The 23,690-nt window shown below is 43.0% G+C and overlaps 1 protein-coding gene across 5 annotated transcripts in view; it reads right to left on the bottom strand.

The window, feature by feature from the left end:
• SORCS1 (sortilin related VPS10 domain containing receptor 1) overlaps positions 1 to 23,690 on the bottom strand; it is a 520,496-nt gene that overhangs the window by 181,152 nt on the left and 315,654 nt on the right. For all 5 annotated transcript variants that reach the window (XM_078077135.1, XM_078077131.1, XM_078077132.1 and 2 more), the window contains exons 4-5: positions 22,001 to 22,159; positions 5,014 to 5,087 (exon numbers count right to left, since the gene is read on the bottom strand). In XM_078077135.1, coding sequence (XP_077933261.1) covers positions 5,014 to 5,087; positions 22,001 to 22,159 — 233 coding nt within the window. The remainder of the gene's footprint in view (positions 1 to 5,013; positions 5,088 to 22,000; positions 22,160 to 23,690) is intronic.

The raw sequence follows: 23,690 nt of genomic DNA, 5'->3' as shown, positions 1-23,690 counted from the left end.
GTTTACAGCCAGCCCCCTATATGTCAGAACAACATAATTAATAAGGTAAGTCTGAACCTATTTTTAATTAAGTGAAACAGCTCTAAGATTGCCTTGTCTTTTGCATAGATAATAGATTGCTGAGTGGTTTATAATGAAAACTGCCTTCCACTGCCTTGTTCAAAAGTTGAAACAGATCCCAAAAAGGCCATATTCAGCAACTTTTTTTTTATTATGTTATGTTAATCACCATACATTACATCATTAGTTTTTGATGTAGTGATCCATGATTCATTGTTTGTATATAACACCCAGTGCTCCATGCAGAATGCAGCAACTTCTAATAGTGAATTTGGCTTTTGGCAGGACCTTCCCTTATTCAAGTATTTTGGATACCACCAATCATCCAACTCTATGTCCTTGTTCAATGTCAAAGCTTTTATCTATTGAACTGTTAAACTAACATTTATTATTGGGGGATGCAAGTCAGAAATAAATCTTAAATATAAAGCTGATTTTTACTACTGCAACCAAGGTCCATGGGCACAGACAGACCAAGTTTCAAAACTTAGCTATATTACATATTATGTGTGTTATGTTGGATAAAATATATCACTTTTCTATTTCATCAAAATGAGGATAAGAATCCCTACCTCACAATCTTGTTATAAGGATCAAATGACACAATTTATCATGTGCCCAGATCATTCTAGTAACTTAATAGAAATCCCCATTATGGGATTTTATCTTGCAGATGCTCAGTTCTCCCATCTGTATTTTTTTCCCTAATGAAAATCTATTCTCCCTTTTGATGATAACAGAATGCCGTTTTTCTCCTTTTTAGTAATCATCTCTCCCCTAACCTTGAACCATGCAGTTGGACTGGGACTCAACCCCATCTCCTATTTCAGGCCCCTGACCTACATGAGTAATGTACCACCTTCTATAGCCTTGACCACTCAGATTCAATCCCTGGAAATATAAGGAAAGAGGCAGGCTGGTTTGATAGGGCTTCTAAACTGTTAGAAAGTAGACTAAAGCTGATAATGTCCATCATTGCCACAAATGAGAAAACCAACCTGAGAATGAAACCAGCAGGGGGGGAAAACAAAACTAATAGATGTAGAAGTTCAGCCACTATTAAGAATATTATTACTATTAGTCAGTGGGCACTTAATACACTTCTTAGGTGCCAGGTATGTAACCAGTTTATGAAAAACATCTCACTTAATGAAGTAGGTATTAATTATCTTCACTTCACAGAGGAAAAAAAACCGAGGCTCACAGGAATAACTTCCCCGTGATCCCTTACTGAGTAAATGGCAGAGCTGGAACCCACCTCAGTATCTCTGAGCCCCTTAATCTCCAGGCTGTACTCCCAGGGTAACTGATTTCTGACATAATAAAGAACAACACTGCTATCACAGTTAAATGAAAAGAACACCTCCTCTATTAAGAGCAATATTGTACTAAGACGTGTTTTATAAGCTGCTAAATATAATATATATATATATATATATATTATATATATACATACACACATGTAAATCTGTTTTAAAAACAATATGAACTCCTTGGAGGAAAGTTCGTATTTATGTTCGTTATGGGAGTATGAACAGCAACCACTGTGATTACATAAGAATACGCTCTTATGTTCCAGAATGATTTTCCAATTGCCATCGACTACTTTCAGAGGTGGCGATGTTATTGCCACCCAAAAGAGGTATTTCTCAAGTGGACTAGGTGATGAGGAAAAGATGTGAATTAATCTTCATTTTTCTCTGGGGGAAATGCTATGTTATTACCCAGAGTCACTTACACTAGAAAATTTATCACTAGAAAAGTTGCCCCCAGTCCTTTCCACACCCCCACAGCCAGGCTCCAAGCAAAAATGATTAAAGGGGGCCTCTTATAATTAAGCTTGCTGAGCAAGCCTAGATAGCCCCATAGTTCCCATGTAATTTGAAGCAATTGGTTTCCAGGAGTGAGTCTAATAAATACCTCTCTGACTGACCCTTCTGCTGCCGGGCTCAGGAAGTTGCTCAGTCAGAAATACAGACCATGTGGCCAGAGATCCAGAGATTTTCATCAACAGTCATGTGCACTGTGCAATTTATAAGGTCTCATGCCTTCTCTGGAAAAACGAACAGAGCTTAAAGAACCCATGGGGGCCATCTGCCAAGCCCAGTCGGAGACATACTCATGCAGGCACCGTGGCCAGAAGAGCTTCGGGTTTTCTCTACTCACCTGCCTGAACGGGCTGGGTTTCCAGAGCTCACAGCCGCAGCCCAGAAAAAAAGGCCAAGAGGCAGAGGCAAGGAAGTCCACTGATTTAGCAGAGCATGGACCTTGGAGCCAGACTGCCTGCATTTGAATCCTGGCTCTGCTACTTTCCGGCTGTGTGACCTTGGCTAAATTAGTTAACCTCTCCATGCTGTAAGCTCCCCATCTGTGAATGATGATAATGCAAGGCTTACTTCATTAAACTGTTAGGGGAATTAAACAGCTTAAGTTTAAATCACGCTTATCACAATGTTAGGGCTTGAATGGAGAAGATGTGTCTCTCTGTTCCCAAAGGCGGAAGGAGGGGCATTATTTATTTAATGGACAGATTAATCAGAACTCATCCACAATCATTTTTATAAAGATAATGATATTATGACATTTAGTTACAAGGGCTTTGCTAATCAGGCTTTCAGATAAAAGACCCCTATTCAAAGAATAGATAAGAATGTATGCAATTAGCACCAGCCAAAGCAATGATGGGGTCTATTCACCTCATAATGCTGTGTGTAAATAAGACCTTTAGTGAGCTAGAAAATATTCTGTTCCATGTACCACCTACATGGAAAATATTCTCATCTCAGTTCTTTTTTCTTGTCTATCTTTTTAGTCAACACTTCTCTTCATTTCTACTGGTAAGAACACATGTCCATCCAGTCCTCTGTGAATTGCAACTTTCTACTTTCCTTTGCTGGGTCCACGGCAGCTATTTCAAGTCACTTGGAACCAGGATTTGAAAGATTGGTCCCTTACACTTTCTCATTGGCAAACTATCAACTCCATTTCCAGGTTAAATTAGGTGGACTCCATTAGTTTATTTTAGTTCTTCATTTATTTATTTTCTGAAGCCTTTCTTTGCACATATGGCACCAAGTAAAGACAGAATGAAAAACAAAAACAGAAACAAAACAACATGGGCCCTCTTTCCAAAAAGTGACTTTATACTTTATAGGCAAAACATACAGAGGTTCAAGGTGTCATGTCAATAAACGACAGGATGAGTAAGAGAGGAAGAGAAGAAATGCTGACCAGAGAAGGTAGGCTCAGTGACAGCTAGAGTGGAATTCCTGGAGAGGCAGAGGCCAATGTGGACCCCGAGAGCAAGGCTCAAGCCATTGCTGAGCCAGAACCGCAGCGGGAAAGAGGTGAACAGCTTCTGTGCAACAAAATCCTTCTTTAGTTATAAATGTCTCTTTCTGATGGGGGAAAATTAGGTGTCATTCCATATAGAATTCCCTCTGTGTTATTTTTGAGCCTGTTTGTTTGCAAATGACTTGTCCTTCACTTTTTCAGGCAGTTTCACAAGCATTTTAAGAGATTCCTCTAATGCAGTTCCTCTAGCTTTCAGTTCCCACAGGGGTTTTTAGGGCAGGGTTTGAGAACCAGAAAGATGAAAATGCATTGCCCTCAGAAGTGAGAGAATTGGGGTGGGTGTGGGGAGCTAGCAGGCACGTGTAAGTCCAAAGGCTGATAAGAAGCAGTGCGATTTCAGGAGTAAAGGGGAGACACCTTTCAGAGTTGCAGGGAGCCTGTTGGCCCCTAAAAGGTCATGGTTCCAATGATTCTGAATGATGTGGACATGAGATACTGAAACTCTTACTTGAGCTAGTTCTTATAGTACTGTTTATACCAGCAAAAGTCTAGAAACAACCTTTACCGTAGGCAGATTTCAGGTCAAGCAGGGTAGAGTCATATCTTTTGGCAAACATTAGGTTGTAAATTCAAAAGCAACTGATAGGTAAAGTCAAAATTACACCAGAATGCTTCTTACTTTGCTCTTACTTTGCCAGGATCTAGGCCTTTGGAAACTCAAAAACCAAAAAGAGCTTGTATTATTTCCTTTCTTTTCAATTGTGGCCACTGGTTCCCATGGAGGGACGACACCTCTAGTTTAAACAGGGGGATGGGCACAGGTGGTAAAGAAAAGGAAGAATTATTACTTTCTTTGCTTCCTTCTTTCTTTTGCTGCTCCTCTGTTGTTCTCCCCTGTGTGTGACACAGCAAGAAGGCAGCCCTCTGTAATATCCTGAACCATCCTCTGAAATATCTTGCAATATCCTCTCAAATATCCTGGTCTTCACCAGGAACTGAATCTGCCAGCCCCTTGACCTTGGACTTCCTGGCCTCAAGAACCATGAGAAATAAATGTGTTGTTTAAGCTACCAACTCTATGGTGTTGTGTTACAGCGGCCAAGCTAAGAATATATATATATAAGAGATATATATATATATATGTATGTTTGGTAACTCACAGAATATTTATGGAAGGAGAAATAAGAAACTAAGAATGCTGGTTGTGCCCCATACAATGAGGAGATCAAGGAGATGTGAAATCAGGAATGGAAGAAAGATCTACTTTTAGGCTAATAAGATCTACTTATTTACACTGAAAACCCTTATTTTAACATGTAACATATGTGTGTATAATGCTTTTAGTAACAAAAGCCAGTATTAAAATGTTTTTAAGTGTCTATTTCACAAGCCCCATCGAAATATAACAAAACAGCAGTTACGAAGCCCTTGTTGTTCACTAATCTCAATGATCTATTTGGAGCTCATTGAGTAATCGGTGGTACAGCTTTAACATTCCCTTGAAATGCTGACTATTCCAGTATCACATCCTGCCCTATGGGGATGTGGGCATATCTTGATAAGGACAGACCTCATGTGAGAGATCTGGGTGAGAAAAAGATTCCAATGCTCATTTACTAGGTGATCCCTTAATGGGCTACAAGATAAAATGAGACTTACCAGTAGAACCTGTTTGGTACGACCCCTTCCTGGATAAGCTGCCACCTTCTCCCAAATTCAGCAGAGCTGTATAACTGTAGAGAAGAGAACTTATTTAGCACCTTGACCCCAGGGTACATTAAATATACAAATATTAGTTCACTGGCTCAATATTAATAACAATCACAGCAACAGTAGTAGTACCTACCATTTATTGAGCACCTGCCATATGCCAGGTGAATGATCCACATATCATCTCTACTCCTCATATGCATTCTGCAAGGCGGATCTTAATATCTCCACCTTACAACTGAGAAAGATGAAGTTCAGGAAGATTATGTGATTTGTTGGAAATCACATGCCCTCCAAACATGAGAATGAGCTGGGATTCATACCCCGTTCTAGCTGGTGACAGAGTCAGCAGTGCCGCTTGACCTAGCCGGTACAGGTCACTGTGTGGAATACAGAGAAGTGCAAAATCTGAGATCTGGCTCTTGAAGAGCAGGTAGTATAACCTGCACCCATCTAAAATCACGAGAGATGCACTAAGGCCATGAGGCCACCAGTGACAGAGGAATGCCAAGGAAGGAGACTCAGAAGTCAGTTAGGGATGCTCCACAGATGTGTGCGGATTCCGCTGAGGTCCAAATGAATGGCAGCGTTCAAACTGACAGAAATGGGACAGGCGTGACACGAGGAGCAACGTGGGTCAGAGTGGTGGGGTATGCAGGGACAGTATACAAATAAGCCTGGCTTATCTAAATAAGTGTAGATGTGAATGTTGAGGGCAGCTTGGAAGACGGCTTTGAATGGCAAGTTCGGGAGACCGGAACTGACCCTGTGGCTGGTCTTTTCGACAACAGCCAGAGAAGTTTCAGGCTATTCGGGCAGCCCACACGGACTACACTTTCACTGTGATCCAAGTGCTTCCCGTGCATTATTTCATTTAATCCACACGCCATCACTGTGATGGTATCTGAAGTTATTTTACAGATGGCTCTACAGCTGGAAAGAGTTCAAGTCCACATGCTACACTGCTTCAGTACTCTCCGAGGGCAACTGCAAAGAAGCAGTGCTCATGAGACAGGGTCTAACGCTCCACATGCTCCCTCCTCTCCAAACATGATTCTTCTCTTACTTCCTGCTTTGTATCTCGGCTCACTCCACACCTCTGCTCTTCTCCAATAATCTTTACAGCTCCATGGAAGTGTCCTCTGATGGCAGCCTGGAGATCCCTGTTGTTCCAGGCATTCTGGTTCCCATGGACTACTGGCTACTGATTTGATAAATATCATTTGGAGTATCTCCTTTCTACTATGTGCCTGGTCTGTAACCTACTGACACTCCAATCTTCCACCACTGCATTCGCCAAATCCCACAGTGAATGGATAATGAGCCATACCATCCTGAGTACCATGATTGCCCAGCCTTGTCCTGTCTCCAGCTCCAGCATTCAGTGAAGGGTCAAATGACTCACCAAGTGATTCACCCCGGTTGCAGATGCACTGGGCAAGTCCAGGAACAGGTCAGCTCAAGTGACTATTTACCAACCCTTGGAAGAGCTTCCTATGATATTGTGTCCATTGGATCAAAACACATTCTAGAGCCCCCCAAAAAAGAAGCTGAAATATGTGATTACTAAGCAAGCAGCTCAATTGGCTCAAACTACACAGTATTTGGGCATCCAGTCAAGGAGAATCTGTGGCTTTTTCTTTCAAGTCTTACTATTTTTTCTCCACCCCATTATGCCTGGGTACATTTTATGCTTGATTCCTCTTAAGAGTGCTAAGGGGAGATGGGGAGGCAGTTCCCCTCACAGAAATAACAGAGGATGGGGACAACGCGTTCCCTCTTAATTCCAAAGCCAAGTGGCCAGAGTATGCACGTCCTGCTTCTGGTTCACCAGCATGTCCCAAACACTTGGCATCTGAATACACAGACTTGTAGAATAACAACAAGCACCTGGGTTTGGGAGGATCTGCTTCTCCCGCTCCCCTTGCTCTATCTTTTTTTAAGCCCACAGCTGCACTTCTTTCCATGAGTTTAAAGAGAATTGAATGGAAAGTCATCAGAGAGGGAAAAAAACCATGAGAGACTCTTAACCATAGGAAAGGAACTGAGGGTTGCTGGAGGGGAGGTAAGTGGGGGGATGGGGTAACTGGGTGATGGGCATTAAGGAGGGCACGTGATGTGATGAGCACTGGGTGTTATACGCAACGATGAATTACTGAACTCTACATCTGAAACGAATAATGTACTATATGTTGGCTAATTGAATTTAAATAAAAAAAGAAAAAAAAGAAAGAGAATAGAGTTCACACCGTTGTGTGTCCCTGTGTCTATATATAAATGTATGTTAACATCTATATTTATATACAAAGACTTATGCAAATGTAACAGAATCAGGATGGCTTGAAATAGTAACAATTCTGCACATGAGGCTGGACTCACGTATATCTTGAAAATCAAATATTAACTCTGAGGGCTCATACGGTGACACCAAGGATTGCCATCCCTGCCCCCACACAGAATTTATCTTTGTGAGGAGTTACTGGGTGCCAGCATGTGTGTGTGTGTGTGTGTGTGTGTGTGTGTGTGTGTGTCTTTTTTAATTGATCCCCCTAGGCTTGGATGCAGGATCTGTGGACCAGTCAGGTATGTCCCATGATATTTGTTTTTATCCTCTTCAAGGGGCTGCTTTGTTATCTGTGAGCATCAAGAGGCCCCTCAAGCAGTAGGGATACCAGACAATCCAATAAACCAAGGCTCTCTTATTCAGCTCAGTGACATTCTTTTCCATTTTCTCTCTCGAAAAGAACACTTTGGTGCTGATGGATGCCCCTTCTCACTTTCTCACTCACATCTGAGCAGGCTTCCTTTGGTGTGTCTTCACTGCTGCTCCCCATTCTGGCTGAGGTGACTTTAAGACTTGCCTACCTCACTGCCAGTCTTCTTTTTAGGCCCAGACCAAAATATGCCTTTTCTATGAACCTTCTCCTACACACTAAACTTCCCTGTGGCCTCATTTCCACAGCTCAACAGATCGTACCAAGCTACAGGCCACATATTTATATTTAATTTTCTTAGGAACCTTCCAAGAGAGCCATCTATGAATGCAAGGCAGAAGTTCCTTCCTTTCTAAAGTCACTCTAAAATATCTGAGACCACTCCCTGCCCCGTCAATGAAACCACAAAGTTTACAGGTGTCGGGAATCCTTTCCTTCTAGAAAATGTCTAGCACATAGTAGATTGGCAAGGGGGAAAGAAGTGTCAATTTCGCACCCTGCAAATTTCCTAGTGATGAATCTATCTAGTAAAGTACCCAGGTTTCCCAATGGGTGGACAAAGGTAACTTATCAGAAGAATATATTTTATTTCCATGGAGCCATGGTAGAGGCCTATACCTAAAAAACAAACAAATGAACAAACCAGAACTATAAATATCAGTATATTTGAAGCTTCCAAAGATTTGGAAGCAGGGTCTTGCATATTTACCCTTAGCCAAAGCTGCTCTGTATACTCCACCTACTATTCAAATATTTCCCCCCTATTGTCCAGCCTGGTGTCATACCTAAAGGGGACAGCAACAGCTCACAGCCACTCAGGTTAATGTGTTAATTAAACCTGCAGAGTCTGACAGCCAAGTTCTCTTCTACAAAGAAGAGAAAAGGATCAAAGCCTCTTACCCAATGACACTGTCTCAGCTGCCAGTAGAAGGCTTTTCCTGCTTTTAATAAAATTCATAGTGTTGGCGGCACCTAAATAAGATTTATTTCCTTCTCAGTCTGTCTCTGGCTCTAAGGTTTCTTTTGACTGTCAGAACACAGAACTGAGAACTATCAGTACTATCTGTCACATCAGAGAAAGCAGAGCACCTTTCTCCAGCAATGCTGAAGAAAGAGAGAGAGAGAGAGTGAGAAGGAGAGAGAGACAGGTATCAGGGAAAGGAAGACAGAATATATGAATTAGCTTTAGGAGGGCAACATTCATCTGCTAACCTCTGTCAGAAACCCCAAAACACCATTCTTGGAGGGGTTTTAGTTTTGTTTTGGTTGTGCTAACTCTGGTACAAAGTACTGGGGAAATTTTTTGCAGGAGTAGAAATTTTAGAAAGAGAACAGGGAAAAGATTCTGGTTGACTAAGAATGCAAGGCAGAAAGTCCTTCCTGTCTCAAATCATCCTAAACTATCCAAGACCGCTTCCTGCCTCAGTAAAAAGAACTTAATGAGCACAAACCCAGTGCTCGTCTACACTCAAGATCTACTGTCAGCCTCAGGGCCTGACCCTCCACTCTGTCATTATGCTGGTCCAGGGCTGTCAATACTTCCCCTCCTGCCATGCTCCTCTCCTGATGGTCGCTCTCCTCCTCCTCCTCCCTCCCTCCCTCCTTCCTTCCCTCTTTCTTTCTTTACTTATGTTTTTTTTTTTTTTTCTCTTTTAGACATCCTTCACATTGGCTTGTTTTCTTGCCATCTGCCTTTGTCTGCTGTAAGAAGAGTACAGATAAAAATACAGTTAATTGCAAAGGATGCAATGGTGAGGGTTAGTTTTGTGAGGAGCTTTTAACTAGTTGCTCAGCCGTCTCTGTCACCATCCTCAGGAGGCTGCAGAGCTGCAAGCTGGATTAGGGGCACAGGCTTGGAGGGAGGATCAGAAGGGATGCCAGGGGCAGACAAATAGCTGGGGGGGACGGGGGCTGGGAAACAGTGAGATTCACTGGCATAGCTCAGCATTCCTGATCTAGAGCAGACTAAAATGGGGTGAGAGAAGGGGGGTATGAGAGCAGCTGTGGCCAACGTTCATTTTCCATCTTCTTAGCACCCACGTGGTAGTTGAAGCCCTAGCAGAGTAGCATCTTTCTTTGGAGAGAAATTCAACTTCCTTGTGCTGATGCAAAAGTGTGCACTCATCACTGTCCCTGGAGAGTCTTCTCAATGTTTCTAAACCAGATCGACGTAGCCCCTCTTTTCAAGTCAGACAAGTACACATTAGGGATTTTCTTCTGTGGCTAGGAAACTGGTGCAAGAACACAATTTGGTAAAAGGGAGGAGTGATAACATGTTTTAAATCTTTGGTTGATGGGATTGAATGCTTTCCCCACAAAGCTCCTCATGGAGACTTTCCCGGTCAGGAGGTAGATTCCGGGTCTCCTCCACACAGACTCCTTAAGAGGCTTCCATGTTGGCAGAACACTTCCTGCGGTGGGCTCTTTTCAAGGCTGCCTGCTCACTCCCTTTTGCTTCTCTGCCCTTAACATTTTAGAGGCAGGAGGCCTGCAAATTGCACTTCTTGAGAAGGCTGACAGAAAACCCTGCCAGCTGTATTTCACTTGCCTCATCCTAACACTGCCCTGGGGATGGCCTGGGTACAAAGCACTCATCTACCTCATGATTCTCCAGTTCTCACTGCTGTTACTGAATTCCTTTTAGGAAGAAAGGGATGGTACCTTAAGGACTTCAAATGATTTCCTAACACCAGGCCGAAGGCATAGCAAATATCAAGCTCTTTCCTCCACCAGCTTCAACAGGAAGAGAATCCATCCACAGAAATCTATGGTCTTCAGAAGTATGCTCTGATGCTCTGGTTCTAAGCCACAGGAGAAGGCCTGAACTCACTCTACGGGAAAAAAGCATCCTGTGGTACCTAAAATAATTTGATAAAACTTCACTAAGTGCTAGCATGAGTGTTCTTCCTGGCCGGTGTGTATAGAGACAGAAGGTGAGAGAACCATGATGGCCATCACAGACGAGCTCTCCCATCCCCAACAGATGAAAATTCCTTAAAGAAAAGGCTAGCTTATCAGGGAGTATCCAGACAACCTAGAATAATAATGTGTAACGTTTTGTTCAGAGTACTATGGTGGCCTATGTAGGAGAGGAAAAGGTGGGCATCTGTCAGAGCTTTCAAAGTGGGCCTGGAGTACAGTAAACATTCCTTACTATAACTATGTAGAGAAAAGGTGTTCCAGAATGCTTGGGTCAGTCTGAGCAAATAAACAGAGCAGCAAAGCTTAGGGTGGTGTTTTTGTTCTTCTTTTGGGAACTGCAAGAGACTCAGCTTGACTGGCCTGCATGCAGAGAAGTGAAGGGGGAGCAGAGATTATAAACAGAGCCTGGCTGCAGGCTGGACAGATGCAATCCTACCGTAACTCGTGGGGAGCTAATAGAGAGACTGGATCCAAATGTCAACAAAGTCAAAGGACAAGAGCATCGAGGCTGGGTATTCGGCCTTTGCTGATGAACAGTGAGCAGGAATGATGACACATTGCTGGCTCCATCCATCTCTGCTGTGGCTGGATTTAACAAATCTGTCACTGGCCATTCCCCAGCTGTCACTGAAGTCTGTCACATGCCCCTCAGCTGGGTTTGGCATTTTGAGGCAGGCTTGGGAGATTAGACATATGGAAGTGAGGCTGTCTGGGAAGGAAGGGTCAATAGGTGACCGAGGGCCCCTTGCATTTGTGGACACTTCCCGGGCACCCAGATCTGGAGGTATACCAAAAAAAAAAAAAATTATAAGATGGAATCTTGGCCTTAAAGATTATCTACCTAATAGAGATGGAGAACTAAATACAAGATAAATAAAATAACTGGAAGCTGAAATTGGATCTATGTTACAAATGCCTCAATAGCCATAGGATCCTACCATTATTTAAATGCACAGATGAGAGAGCACAGCAGTGTGAAACACAACTGGAATGTAACTGGAACCGTGCCTCCAAAAGATGGATGCCTCAGGACTGTGAAGACGGAAGGGAGGAGGGACAGCCAGCTGGAAGGTGCAGCACCTGGGCAGGCGAGAGGCGAGTGCCCCGATTAGCCAGGGCCCCTGGGTATGAGCAGGAGGGAAGGGGAGGGACACCATTAAAAAATATAAGCAAACAAAACAAAATTTAAGAAGAAAAAAAAAAAAAAAGGAAAAGAAAAACATCTGACCAGAAGTGGGTTACTTCTGAACGTCCCCGTCACTTCTCCTGGGCGGGGGGCAATTTTACACGCAGACTCCACTCTTTCACAAGGGGCACGGGGTGCCTAGGAGCCAGCCAGGGGTGCTTTCCCTCCGGCTCACAGGTACCCCCCTACCCCATCACCCCTCGCTTCCTCTCCCTTATAATCTTCAAACAACAGTCCTCCCCGTGCTGTGAAATGAGCTCCCGAAATGGGTGCCCCAGCATCTGTCAAAGGGAACAGTTCTCATGGTAGGTGGGACAGGGAAGAGATCATTACAGAAAATTAGAAAAAACAATGGCAATTAAAGAAAATTTAAAAATCACACTGGTTTTTCTAGGTAGGTAAATGGTTTTTTGGTTTTCAGTTTTGGGATCTACGGTGCAGGGAGGACAAAGTGGGAAGACATTCAAACATAGGCTATAATATGGCTCTAGCAATCGCCTGACAGGCCACCTTAGGAAATTTTCTTAATTCCTTAGAGTCCCAGATTCCCCAAATGCTAAATGGGCATAATAACATCTCTAATGTTTGCTCTAAGAATGAAGTTGAGCAATCGATGTGAAATGCCTTGCAGAATGCTTGCTCCAGAGCAAATGGTCAGTGCTAGTTCTCTCTTTCCTCTCTCTTGCTCGCTCATTTCTGCTACAGATTATTGCCATCAGCCTTCTCTGACTGTCCTCAGATCCCAAGGAAGGGAAGAATGACAGGGAGACGCAGATGAGACTGCCTTTTTCTTCCAGGCGTTCTGGAAGCAAGGAAGGGTCCTAGACAAGGCTCCCAGTTCCCAACCTTTGAAGCTGAGTATTTTATTATCATGGTCTTTCCTAGAACAACTAATGCTGTTTGGCTTTGAACCTCATGTCTTGCTTTTCTGAGACATTTTCTCATCATGTTTGTAATTGGATCATCCAGGCAGGCATTGGAGTTAAGCAAGTCAGGAGAGTGAGAGCCTTAAAGGTCTACATTGGTGCCTCTTCATCTGATAATATGTTATATTAAGAGTATACCTCAGTAAAGGAACCTGGCAATTTTAGGAGGGCACATGATTTCTGGTTTTTCTTCTTCTTGCCAGCTATGTGATTTTGGTCTCTGTCCCTTGAGGCAATGACTGTACCATTTATAATTTATACTTACAACATCCTGGTAGGAGATTAAACAAGGTAACATTTTTATTTTTTTAAATATGAAAACCATCGAGTCATAAATTCACAAAATGTGTCTACTCACAAGGCCAAGATCACTCCCCTTCTTGGCAACATCATTGCTTGCAACCACTCTTGTCACGGAAGAAAGCGGAAAACCCTAGCATTACTAGATTTCTAAAGGGCTCCCCTTAGAGGCAGGTCTTTCCAGGTATCCCATGACCTTTTTAAGGAAAGAGATCCATGTTCTCTTATGAGATCGAATGTCCTTCAAACTTTCCCAGACTGATGCCTGGATTAAGGACGTATCATAATGCATTCAGACAAGTGCTAGTGGACAGAACAGATCAGAAGGGCTGGCTAAGGAGTTGCGCAAGCGAAAATGTAACTCTATTTCAAAGCTTAAAGAGCTACCAAATAGCATAATTGTGCCTGTCCAAACCTTAATCCCATTGACTCCTTTTATTTTTTTTATTTTTTTATTTTTTTATTTTTTTTAAAAGATTTTATTTATTTATTTGAGAGAGAGAGAATGAGAGAGAGAGCATGAGAGGGGGGAGGGTCAGAGGGAGAAGCAGACTCCCTGCCGAGCAGGGAGCCCGATGCGGGACTCGATCCAGGGACTCCAGGATCATGACCTGAGCCGAAGGCAGTCGCTTAACCAACTGAGCCACCCAGGTGCCCCCCATTGACTCCTTTTAAAATGTCCATTTTTCCTTATTCTTCCAGCCCATTCCTCTCAAATGGTTAGGAACAGGTAGAGCAAAGTGTCCCAGAATGCAAGTGAAAAATAATGATACAACCTGGTTAAACAAGGTTTCTAAGGTGAACGGGGGCCTCTCTTGTTTACATATGATGGCATTTCAGCTTGAGAATTTGTTTTATAAACAAACATTGGGATGACATTTAGCAAGCTCCCTGGTTTCCACTCTAATTGCCAGTTTTGTACTTGGACACTTAAGTTATTTACATATTCATGAAATTAGAAATCAGCTCTGACATTGGAAAATTTCAAGCACATGGAATTCCTACCAAATCAGCATGGAATATAATGCTCAACATATTTCTTATAAATAACTGAGTGTTTTTTTACTTAATGCAGTGCCTTGGGGAAACATGATGGTATTAGGTAGATATCAGTTTCCTAAGTGTTTGTGCCTGTGCAGAAATTATTTGAATATCCACAGGGGGCTGAATTTCAAGGATCTATTTATCTTTTATTTCAATTTTGCCCTTTTGACATTAAGGGGCTGCTGGGTCTATTAAAAAACAAATAGAGTTACTGTGAAGACAAATGCTTTAACATTTAATGGTTTACTGTTATTATAATCAATATTTTCTGAGTACTGTGTATTGGTTTTTCCTTGCTCCATTCATTCTGGTTCCATGGTACCTTTTAGTGACTGAACGCTAAGTGGCATTTGACATTGACTGAAGTGTCTATGACTTCAGGCACTGGGAAGACACTGCCGCTAAGACAGCCTTGTGTCTAAATCCAGCTACGCCACACCAGGTCAGCTATCTCTCAGGCCTGTGAAGAAGGCATTGGCTGGCATCTCCACGATGCTTGCTCCATACCAGGCTCTGTGTTAACTGTCCCACGTATGTTATGCCAGCATCCTCACACAGTCTTGTTGGAGAACCAGTAAAGTTCAATGACCTGTCGGAGGTCCCCCAGCCACTGGCAGGACCTGACGCAGTAGAGAGATCATGCTCTCACCTGGCTTCTGTACTGTCTACCACTGGTGAGAAACCAGGATGACTGAGTTTTGGAAAATGCTGACATTTATTCCTTCTTCAAGCAGTCAAAATTTCACAGGGAATTCCCAGCATCCAAAGTCTCCATGATCAGCAATGGCCTCCCGTTAGGCCCCAGTTAGGAGAAATATGAATGATTAAAAAGGAATGAAAAGACGTTGTTGTTGTTGTTGTTGTTGTTGTTTTTCCTAAGAATGGATATGAAACTAAAAGTATTTTTTTTAATTTACTTGTATGCAAGTGACTAAAATTCTACGGTATGCTATCAAACACATTGGCAGTATAACTTTCCTTTTCTATCAGTATATCATTTTAACTCAAAGTCAGTCGTCACTCATACAGAGAATGCTGACCGTTAATATTTAGAGTTTCAACTATTTTTTTTTAAGATTTTATTTACTTATTTGAGAGAGAGAGAGCACAAGCGGGAGGGAGGGGCAGAGGGAGAGAGAGAAGCAGACTCCCCGCTCAGCAGGGAGCCCGATGTGGTACTGGATCCTAGGACCCTGGGATCATGACCTCAGCTGAAGACAGACACTTAACCGACCGAGCCACCCAGGCGCCCCAGAGTTTCAACTATTCGTAAAGAGAGACTCCTTATCAAAACATGTTCTCCCCCTTTAAAGCAATGGTTTGGTTTTGTGTGTATCTTACACATATACATAAATGCCAAAATACTGAAGGTGAGGCTAACATGCAAGCCTTAGGATTTCTTATTTCTTTCATAAACTGTGGTTTGGAATACAGAGGAGTCAAGCAGGTCCCCACATGATAGTACTGTACTGCCGAATCACAGAGCTCCAAAATAAATGAAACAATATAAACTGGTGACTATCCTAGAACCGCCACGAAGCACAGAGTGGCCCATGGAACTGTCTTAAAGGTTTTGTCTTCCCTCCACAGAACTGATCACCCAATTTGGATGCATTTTTTCTTTTTTTTTTAATTCACAAAACAACTTAACATCTCCTAAAATAAAACTGATAGGGAAATCCACGAACAGGAGAAAAACAAAGACGATGGGAAAGACAGAAGGGACAGAAAAATGACTGGGGACCAATGCAAGGCAGCAGATGAGGTTTCTTTGCCCTGCGTAGTTTTCCGTTTTAAATTTCTGAGTTAGTTATAAATACTTAAAAATAAGAAAATATCATATTTCACACAAAGCAGGATTACTTCTCTTGAAAAACTACGAAGGTCGGGCGCCTGGGTGGCTCAGTTGGTTAAGCGACTGCCTTCGGCTCAGGTCATGATCCTGGAGTCCCTGGATCGAGTCCCGCATCGGGCTCCCTGCTCGGCAGGGAGCCTGCTTCTCCCTCTGACCCTCCCCCCTCTCATGTGCTCTCTCTCTCTCTCTCATTCTCTCTGTCTCAAATAAATAAATAAAAAAAAATCTTTAAAAAAAAAAAAAGAAAAGAAAAACTACGAAGGTCTGGTGACGCTGGGCAAGCCATCCTCGGTTGCAAGAACACAGGCTGGCGCTTCCCGACACCTCCCCACCCCGCCCTCCTGAATGTCTACACGAACACCTGCTCTCCACTTTCCCACAGCTCAGACCCAGCCGCTTTGTTCAGTTTGATTTCTTGCTTGTGGGAGTGGGAACTGCATTCACGGCCACCATGGACTTGGACATCCACACGCGTGGCGAGAGGAAGTACACCGCACAGGACCGGGGGAAAGGGGTCAGGGGCAGTGGGCCCCCTGGCAGAGCTTTGCCAGCTGGACAAGCAGAGCGAGGGGGGCCTCTCCTCCCCGAGCTGCTCAGCAGTGTTCATGTCCCTTTGACAACACTGCAGACCCTCCCCTTTATAAATCGCTCCGGCGGCGCGACCCCCTGATGGAGAGGCCATGAGCCCAGTGCCACGGTGGGCTGCAAAACTGAGGTATATGCATATTCTTACACTTTTCTCCCTTTTTTTCCTTTCAGTCACATCTGCGTTTTGTTTTCTCTCATTTCAAATGTTTCCCAACACATCATGTTTAGTGAGGTGTTTAAGTCAGACTGAGAGATGCTGTTGGAGGCAATGTTTTATAGCACAGTTTGTACACTAGTTTATTGCCAAATTAAAATAAAGATGTAATCTGGCAGGCTCAGCCTGCTGCTAAGCCTTCCTTGGGTGGTTTCCTGCACTGAGGCAAGAAAGTGAGAGGAAACTAGCAATGAAGCGAAGAACTCTCTGTTTTCCAGCACCTGCTTGGTTTCCAAATGCAAAGAAACAAAAAGAAGGCACAGAATGCTTACTTTGCCTACTGCTTAGTTACAGAAATAAAAAATAAATAAAGGAAAGCACAATTTTGGTGCTCCTATACTAAATGCCGTGGATTCTTCAGAGTGTCCACAGTGATGGACTGCTGTTTTGTAAGAATTCTAAGCAGTGTGACTTTAGGGGATCAGTATCCCCCTGTCCATTTGACATAAAATTTCCATAAGGTCTGTAACACTTATTTTTCTGGAAATTCTAAGGCTTTCCAAAGGCACATCCTCACAAAGACTTGTTAGAAGCCAAGAGGCTAGCTCCTATGTCTATACCGTATAAGGCCCCAGACAAGGGCTTCCTAAGTAGCCAGGATACCTCTTCAGGACTTCAGAGGGATTAGGGCTCCTAATCTCCCTGCCCACTCAAGAAAGCTTTTACCTCTTGGCAACTGCTTAGACACTGCATATCACAGACAGATTTCTCTCAGGAAAAAAAAAAAAGACTAAAACATCAAAAAAAGTCCTGATTTTATGAATTCCGAGGCCGTTTGTCCATACGCATTTCTCCCGGATTAAAAGCTATTTAAAACAAAAAAAAAAAATCTGATTTGCTAAGGAACTGATGGCCAGTAAAACTCTATCCGGACCAGAAAGGACAATCTGCTCAACAAAACTCTTTGAGTCCCTTAAAATGCTCACATCAAAAAGCCTCCACTGGGTATTGAGGCATTCAAGATGAAACGCAGGCAGAGCAGAACACCGAACCCGTATGGGCTCCATCCCGCAAGCCAGAGATCCAGACTCTGTCCCCAGGGTCTTAAAAGTCTCTTGCAAAGCTGGTGCAGCCACTCTGGAAAACAGTACAGAGGTTGCTCAAAAAGTTGCAAATAGAGCTACCGTACGACCCAGCAATTGCACCACTGGGTATTTACCCCAAAGATACAAATGTAGGGATCCGAAGGGGTATGTGCACCCCAATGTTTATAGCAGCAATGTCCACAATAGTCAAACTATGGAAAGAGCCAAGATGTCCATCGACAGATGAATGGATAAAGAAGATGTGGTATATATATATACAATGGAATATTATGCAGCCATCAAAAGGAATGAAATCTTGCCATTTCCAACGACGTGGATGGGACTGGAGGGTGTTATGCTGAGCGAAATAAGTCAATCAGAGAAAGACATGTATCATATGATCTCACTGATAGGAGGAATTCTTAATCTCAGGAAACAAACTGAGGGTTGCTGGAGTGGTGGGGGGTGGGAGGGATGGGGCGGCTGGGTGATAGACATTGGGGAGGGTATGTGCTACAGTGAGCGCTGTGAATTGTGTAAGACTGTTGAATCACAGATCTGTACCTCTGAAACAAATCATACATTATATGTTTAAAAAAAAAAAAAGAAGATAGCAGGAAGGGAAAAATGAAGGGGGGGAAATCGGAGGGGGAGACGAACCATGAGAGACTAAGGACTCTGAAAAACAAACTGAGGGTTCTAGAGGGGAGGGGGGTGGGGGGATGGGTTAGCCTGGTGATGGGTATTAAAGAGGGCACATTCTGCATGGAGCACTGGGTGTTATGCACAAACAATGAATCATGGAACACTACATCAGAAACTAATGATGTAATATATGGTGATTAACATAACATAGTAAAATAAAATTAAAAAAAAAAGTCTCCTGCACTGAAGGAGAGAGAAAGCCATGGCCGGGAAATAAAGGGGGAAATACAGTTGGCAAAAGAGGGAGAGCATGTATGCAAAAGAGGGAATGGATGCCTGAGAAGACAGTGAGGATGGGACACAAGGGAAGAGGGAAGAGTGGAGGATTCTGTTAACAGGTGAGTCTGAGGAGTTGCCACCTCATGAAGATTCTTTCTAAGATACAGTGCCTTTTGCCTGAGGATTCTGTTTGCCATCCATTGGTGCAGAAAAGCATCCAGCAAAGCGAGTACTCGCGCCGAGGCGAGGATCTTAGCTGGGAGCCTTGCCGCAGCAGCAACAGTGGCTGTCACAGAAAATCTGAGGAGCAATGCTTACACGGAAGAATGAAAGTTCCCTTCTCCTGGGCCAGGACAGTCGCTGGCCTGCCGACACCAGCTCAGGGCCCTCCTTGGTGCTCACTGCTGCATCTCATCAGTGGTAAATGCTTCAGGATTCACGGGGGATTGCCAGCTGTCATTTCCATATCACTGGCCCACCTGAGCAGCCACAGACCCTCTCAACTTGACTTCCAGCCAAAATCATCGGCCAGGAGGTCATCTGATGGCTGCAGCCCATTCTCCTCCCAGCAAACGCCCCACTCCTTATTCTGTGATTCAAGCCTGAGACAGGGAGTACTGTATCCCCTACTCAGATTAGAAGGTTATCCACAATTTTTTTCCAGAATGATTTCACCTTCATTCTCTCCTGGAAAAACAGAGAGAGCAGCAGAAAGGCTGGTTTCTGCCTATCTGCTGATCTCGAGATATCACAATCGAGAATGAGAACCCTACCAAATTCCAGGTAAGCCTTCATTCCATTCACTGAACTTTGACATGTGATGCCAAAGAGTGGTATTTCCCTTCGGGAAAATTCATTAACTTCTCAGACCTGTGGTTTGTTAGCTATATACCAGCAAGGACTGTTGAGGCGTCTTCCAGCTCTGCAATGACAGAATTCATTGGGTCCACGGTCACAGGAGGTACTTTCTGGTCCAGACCAGGACTATGGTGATATCACCCTAACTGGTCTTCTTGCTTTTGACCTCATATTACCACAGTTCATCCTAAAATTGCTACCAGATTAACCTTTGTAATCTATACCTCCGAACACACCATTCCACTGACCAAAATTTTCGCAAGGCTCCTAATTACGAAAACAAAACTCATTCTGCCTAGCAAACAGTGAAAAACAATCAAGATCAGATTCCACAAATATACACAGAATTAACTTTATAAAATTTTAGTTTCATCCAAATGGACACATTCTCAACCATGTAAACACGGTTTTTCTAACTTTATATTATCGTTTATGACATTCCTCTTGTGTGAAGTACGAAGTGTGACCCTCCAAACAGAAATATGACATAAATCCTTTAAGGTCAAGGTGAAATCATTTCATAAGATCTCCATCTCCTGAACTTTGGGCTGCCAATTCCATATAATGCATCCAGCTACTTCAACTGGGTATCTATTTATGTGTGAATGAGGCACTGACTTTTTGGCCTCTCTTAGACTACTGGTGAGCTCATGTGCATTTATCTTCTCTTCCCACATGGACTGAGTGTTCCTTGATAAAGTTATTTTAGATCAACACTGAACTATGATGAGCACCTAAAACAGATGTGGGCTAATGTATTTTTTTTTTTTTTAATCTCATTGGACGCGCACCTGCAAGTATACTGATCCGTACAAACGTATCTTAAGGCAAAGAGAGCCAACACCAAGTACTGTGCACAAGTCCATGGCTGAGTTGGGGCCACAACTCAGATGTCCTCTCCTCACTCCTCCACAGTTGTCCACTCTGCCACATTGATTGTGGGAGGCACTGTTGGAAGTGCTGGGACATGAAGGGTTACATTTCTGGGCATCTCCTCCAGCACAACTCCAGAGATGCATAGTTTTCCTTTAGGCAGGTAAATCTGGCCCTCGCTATGCCTCTGGCATCAGGGGGAACATTAACTAACCGTCAAATAAAATACAATAGCCCAGGGGATTAAATTACTACTCTGTGTCCTGAGCTGCTCAGCCTCGCCTCTGGTAACTGCACCATCTTGGACCAGATGCACGGTGGCTTTACTCCAGGAACAGAATTGTACATTCTGCTGAAAGGGTAGGCAGGCGGCTTAAGAGGAAAAAAATACTAATTGTAAATCTTTTCTATTTTTAGGCTCAATGTGCACTTTATTTGGCAGTAAGGGCAGCATAAATAAAATTCCAATCCTGAGAATTTTAATTTTAATTTGCTTCCTCCAAAATGCCCATGTCAGTAGAGACCTTGGAAAGTTACGTCCATCAGTCCCCTCCCTTCAGGAAGAACCCCACACATCTACATTTTCCCAACAGAAAAAAACCCTTGAGTACCCTCCTCACTAACATTTCTTTAAATACGTGTAATTTCTAGCATAAGATTCCTATAAAAATAATTTGCAGGATAACTTCACTGAATCACGCACTTCACAAAGAACATTCCAGTGTTGCACCTATTTTCCAGTTGGCTTTTATGGCTAGAGTCTGATATTTGCCTGTGAATCTTTTATTTAATTATATTTGCTGTTTCTAGCCTTACATTCTACCTGAAAATGTAAGTTTTTTAAAAGCAGGAGCTAAAGGTATTTTATAGCGCATCTGTAGTACAGAGTACATAATATGTATCCCATAAAATACATATACATATCACACATGCACACGTACACACAACCTCATTAAATGCTTTCTTAAAAAGTAGACTTCTCCTTCAATGCAACCACTGAGAGCAGACAAATCCTGACATTACTTGACTCTGAATAATATTATCTATGGACATTATTATTGCTCCTCTGGCCATTTCTCTCACTGTTCTAGCAAATCTGTAGTTAGTGTTCTTCACCTTTTCAGGGTTGTCCTTCCCTACAAGGCTCTGAGAAAAGCCTTGGGCCCTTTATCCAGAAAACAATCACATCTCCTCATGCACAAAGCAGTCTCAAATTCCATGGGTGTTGGGAGCTCCTCATGGCCTTGCAGTATCTAGGTTAAGAACTGCTTCTCCACCATGTCTTCCTTAGTGTCAGGCTTTTCCCTTGCATGCTGTTTCAGATGTTGACACAGCTCAAGCAAGCACCCGGAAATCCTCCTTGCTGCCCCCTGACCCCCTGGCTCATAGTTCAGGCTACTGCACAGAAAAAAAGTCACCACCAAGAAGAAATGTAGAGATAATTAGCTAGCGGCCTGTTCCCTGGAAAATCGTGCACTGTTGTCTCAAACAAGGTAATCACGCTCACCTTTTGGTCTTGGCTATATGCCAGAATCCAGTCCTCTTGCTTGGGGTGGAAAAGCAAGCTTTGGATGTAAAAGTTCAGCCGGTACTTTTGATAGGTGGCCCCTTCATCCGAGCTGATCAATAAGCTGCTCTCAATCTCCGGGTCTGTGAGTAACATAATCTGCAGCCAAGAATTGTTGGGGAAAGAAAACAACAAAAAGTTAAGTTTACAAATTTACAAGACTTAGAAATAAGCTAAATTTTTGGAAAGAGAGGAAAAAGGAGCAAAGAATGTTTGGTCAAACAAGGACCTTGACTCTGCCGGTTTGTTCTCCTGGACCAATGCCATGAAACTACTTAAAAAAAAAAAAAAAAAAAGAGGCAGACAAGGTGGAAGGAAGGAAGAGGACACAGAGGAGTGCATTTTAGTTTCTTCTATGGGGCTTCTTGTTTTTTCCCAAGGTTATTTCCTTAATCTAAAATATGTCCCACTCTTCCCCTAACCTCAGTCCTCTTTCCTATTGTACCTTGTCTACTTTCCATTTTGGAGAAATAAAAGAGCAAGACTTGTCATAATCTGTTGTGGTTAAGGTGGAAAGAAACAGAAATAGGATGGGCTCCATTGGTTTTTCTTTCTTACCATAAGCCCTCTTACTTACATCAACACTATCCCCATATGTCATCCTACCTTCAGTCTGATTTTCTGAGTCTTGGCTCAAAGGCTGGGCTTTCTAAAGCCTTCTCTGGAAATTGTATAAAGGTGACTTTGTCACCTTTTAACCTATTTTATGATTTCCTTTTTTATTTTGCTTATCATCTACATACTCCCTACTAGTCCATGAAGTCCATGAGAATAGGGATATTGGATATTTCTCTCTTTTTCCGCCCCACAGGTATATTCCCAGCAGCTAGAGTAACACCCAGCATATTTTATAGACTCCATAAATATTTTCCAAATGAATGAATAAGTAAATAAATGAATGAATGAAAAGAGTTTTCAGAGTCGTCACACGGAAGTAGAAAGACGCCCAGAACAGTCTGAGCGGGTATAAATGGGAGCGCCGTGGAAAGAGTAGCCAGGCGTCCTGCTCAGTCCGTAGGCTACTGACCAAAGAATATGCTTTACATGTGGACACATTTATAGCTTCAGATGCTTTGTACTTTCTTGTTAGGACGGTTAACCATGGCCAGAGCAGTGGAAACCATCCACAACAGGAACAAGATGGAGGAGCTGCCCTGGAAACTGCTTTTTATTCTCTCATTTTATGCCTCTAGGAACGTGTGATAAAGTACCTCATTCCTAACTCTCCGCAGGTCTGCTTTCACTCACTCAAAGTGCTCACCTAATGCCTCCAGACAGGTGGCCTTAATGTTACCCACTGACTTCTTCCCCATCAACTTATTAATTGGCACTTTCTGAGTTTGGTTCGGAGAAGCATGAAAAATGTGCTTAATGTGTGGCTGCATGAAGAGAAATCGCTGCAGCCCAGGGTTTAAAGATTGCCAGCTAAGGATGCGGCAGTTCCAGGAAAAGAAGAGAGAGGGAAGGAAAAAAAAAAAAAAAAAAAAAAGAGCCATGTCATAAAAGATCCGCCTGCCAGACAAACACACAAGGCTTTCTCAAGCATTTGGAGGCAATCACATTAAAACCTCAGAATAGTTAGTGTCATCTCTGAAAGCGGCGTCCTGTCAGTGCAAATGGCACATGAAGA

Source organism: Halichoerus grypus, chromosome 7 (genome assembly GCF_964656455.1).
Source record: "Halichoerus grypus chromosome 7, mHalGry1.hap1.1, whole genome shotgun sequence".
Lineage (NCBI taxonomy): Eukaryota > Metazoa > Chordata > Mammalia > Carnivora > Phocidae > Halichoerus > Halichoerus grypus.
The sequence above is the reverse complement of the archived record's forward strand: the minus strand, read 5'-3'. Positions and strand labels throughout refer to the sequence as shown.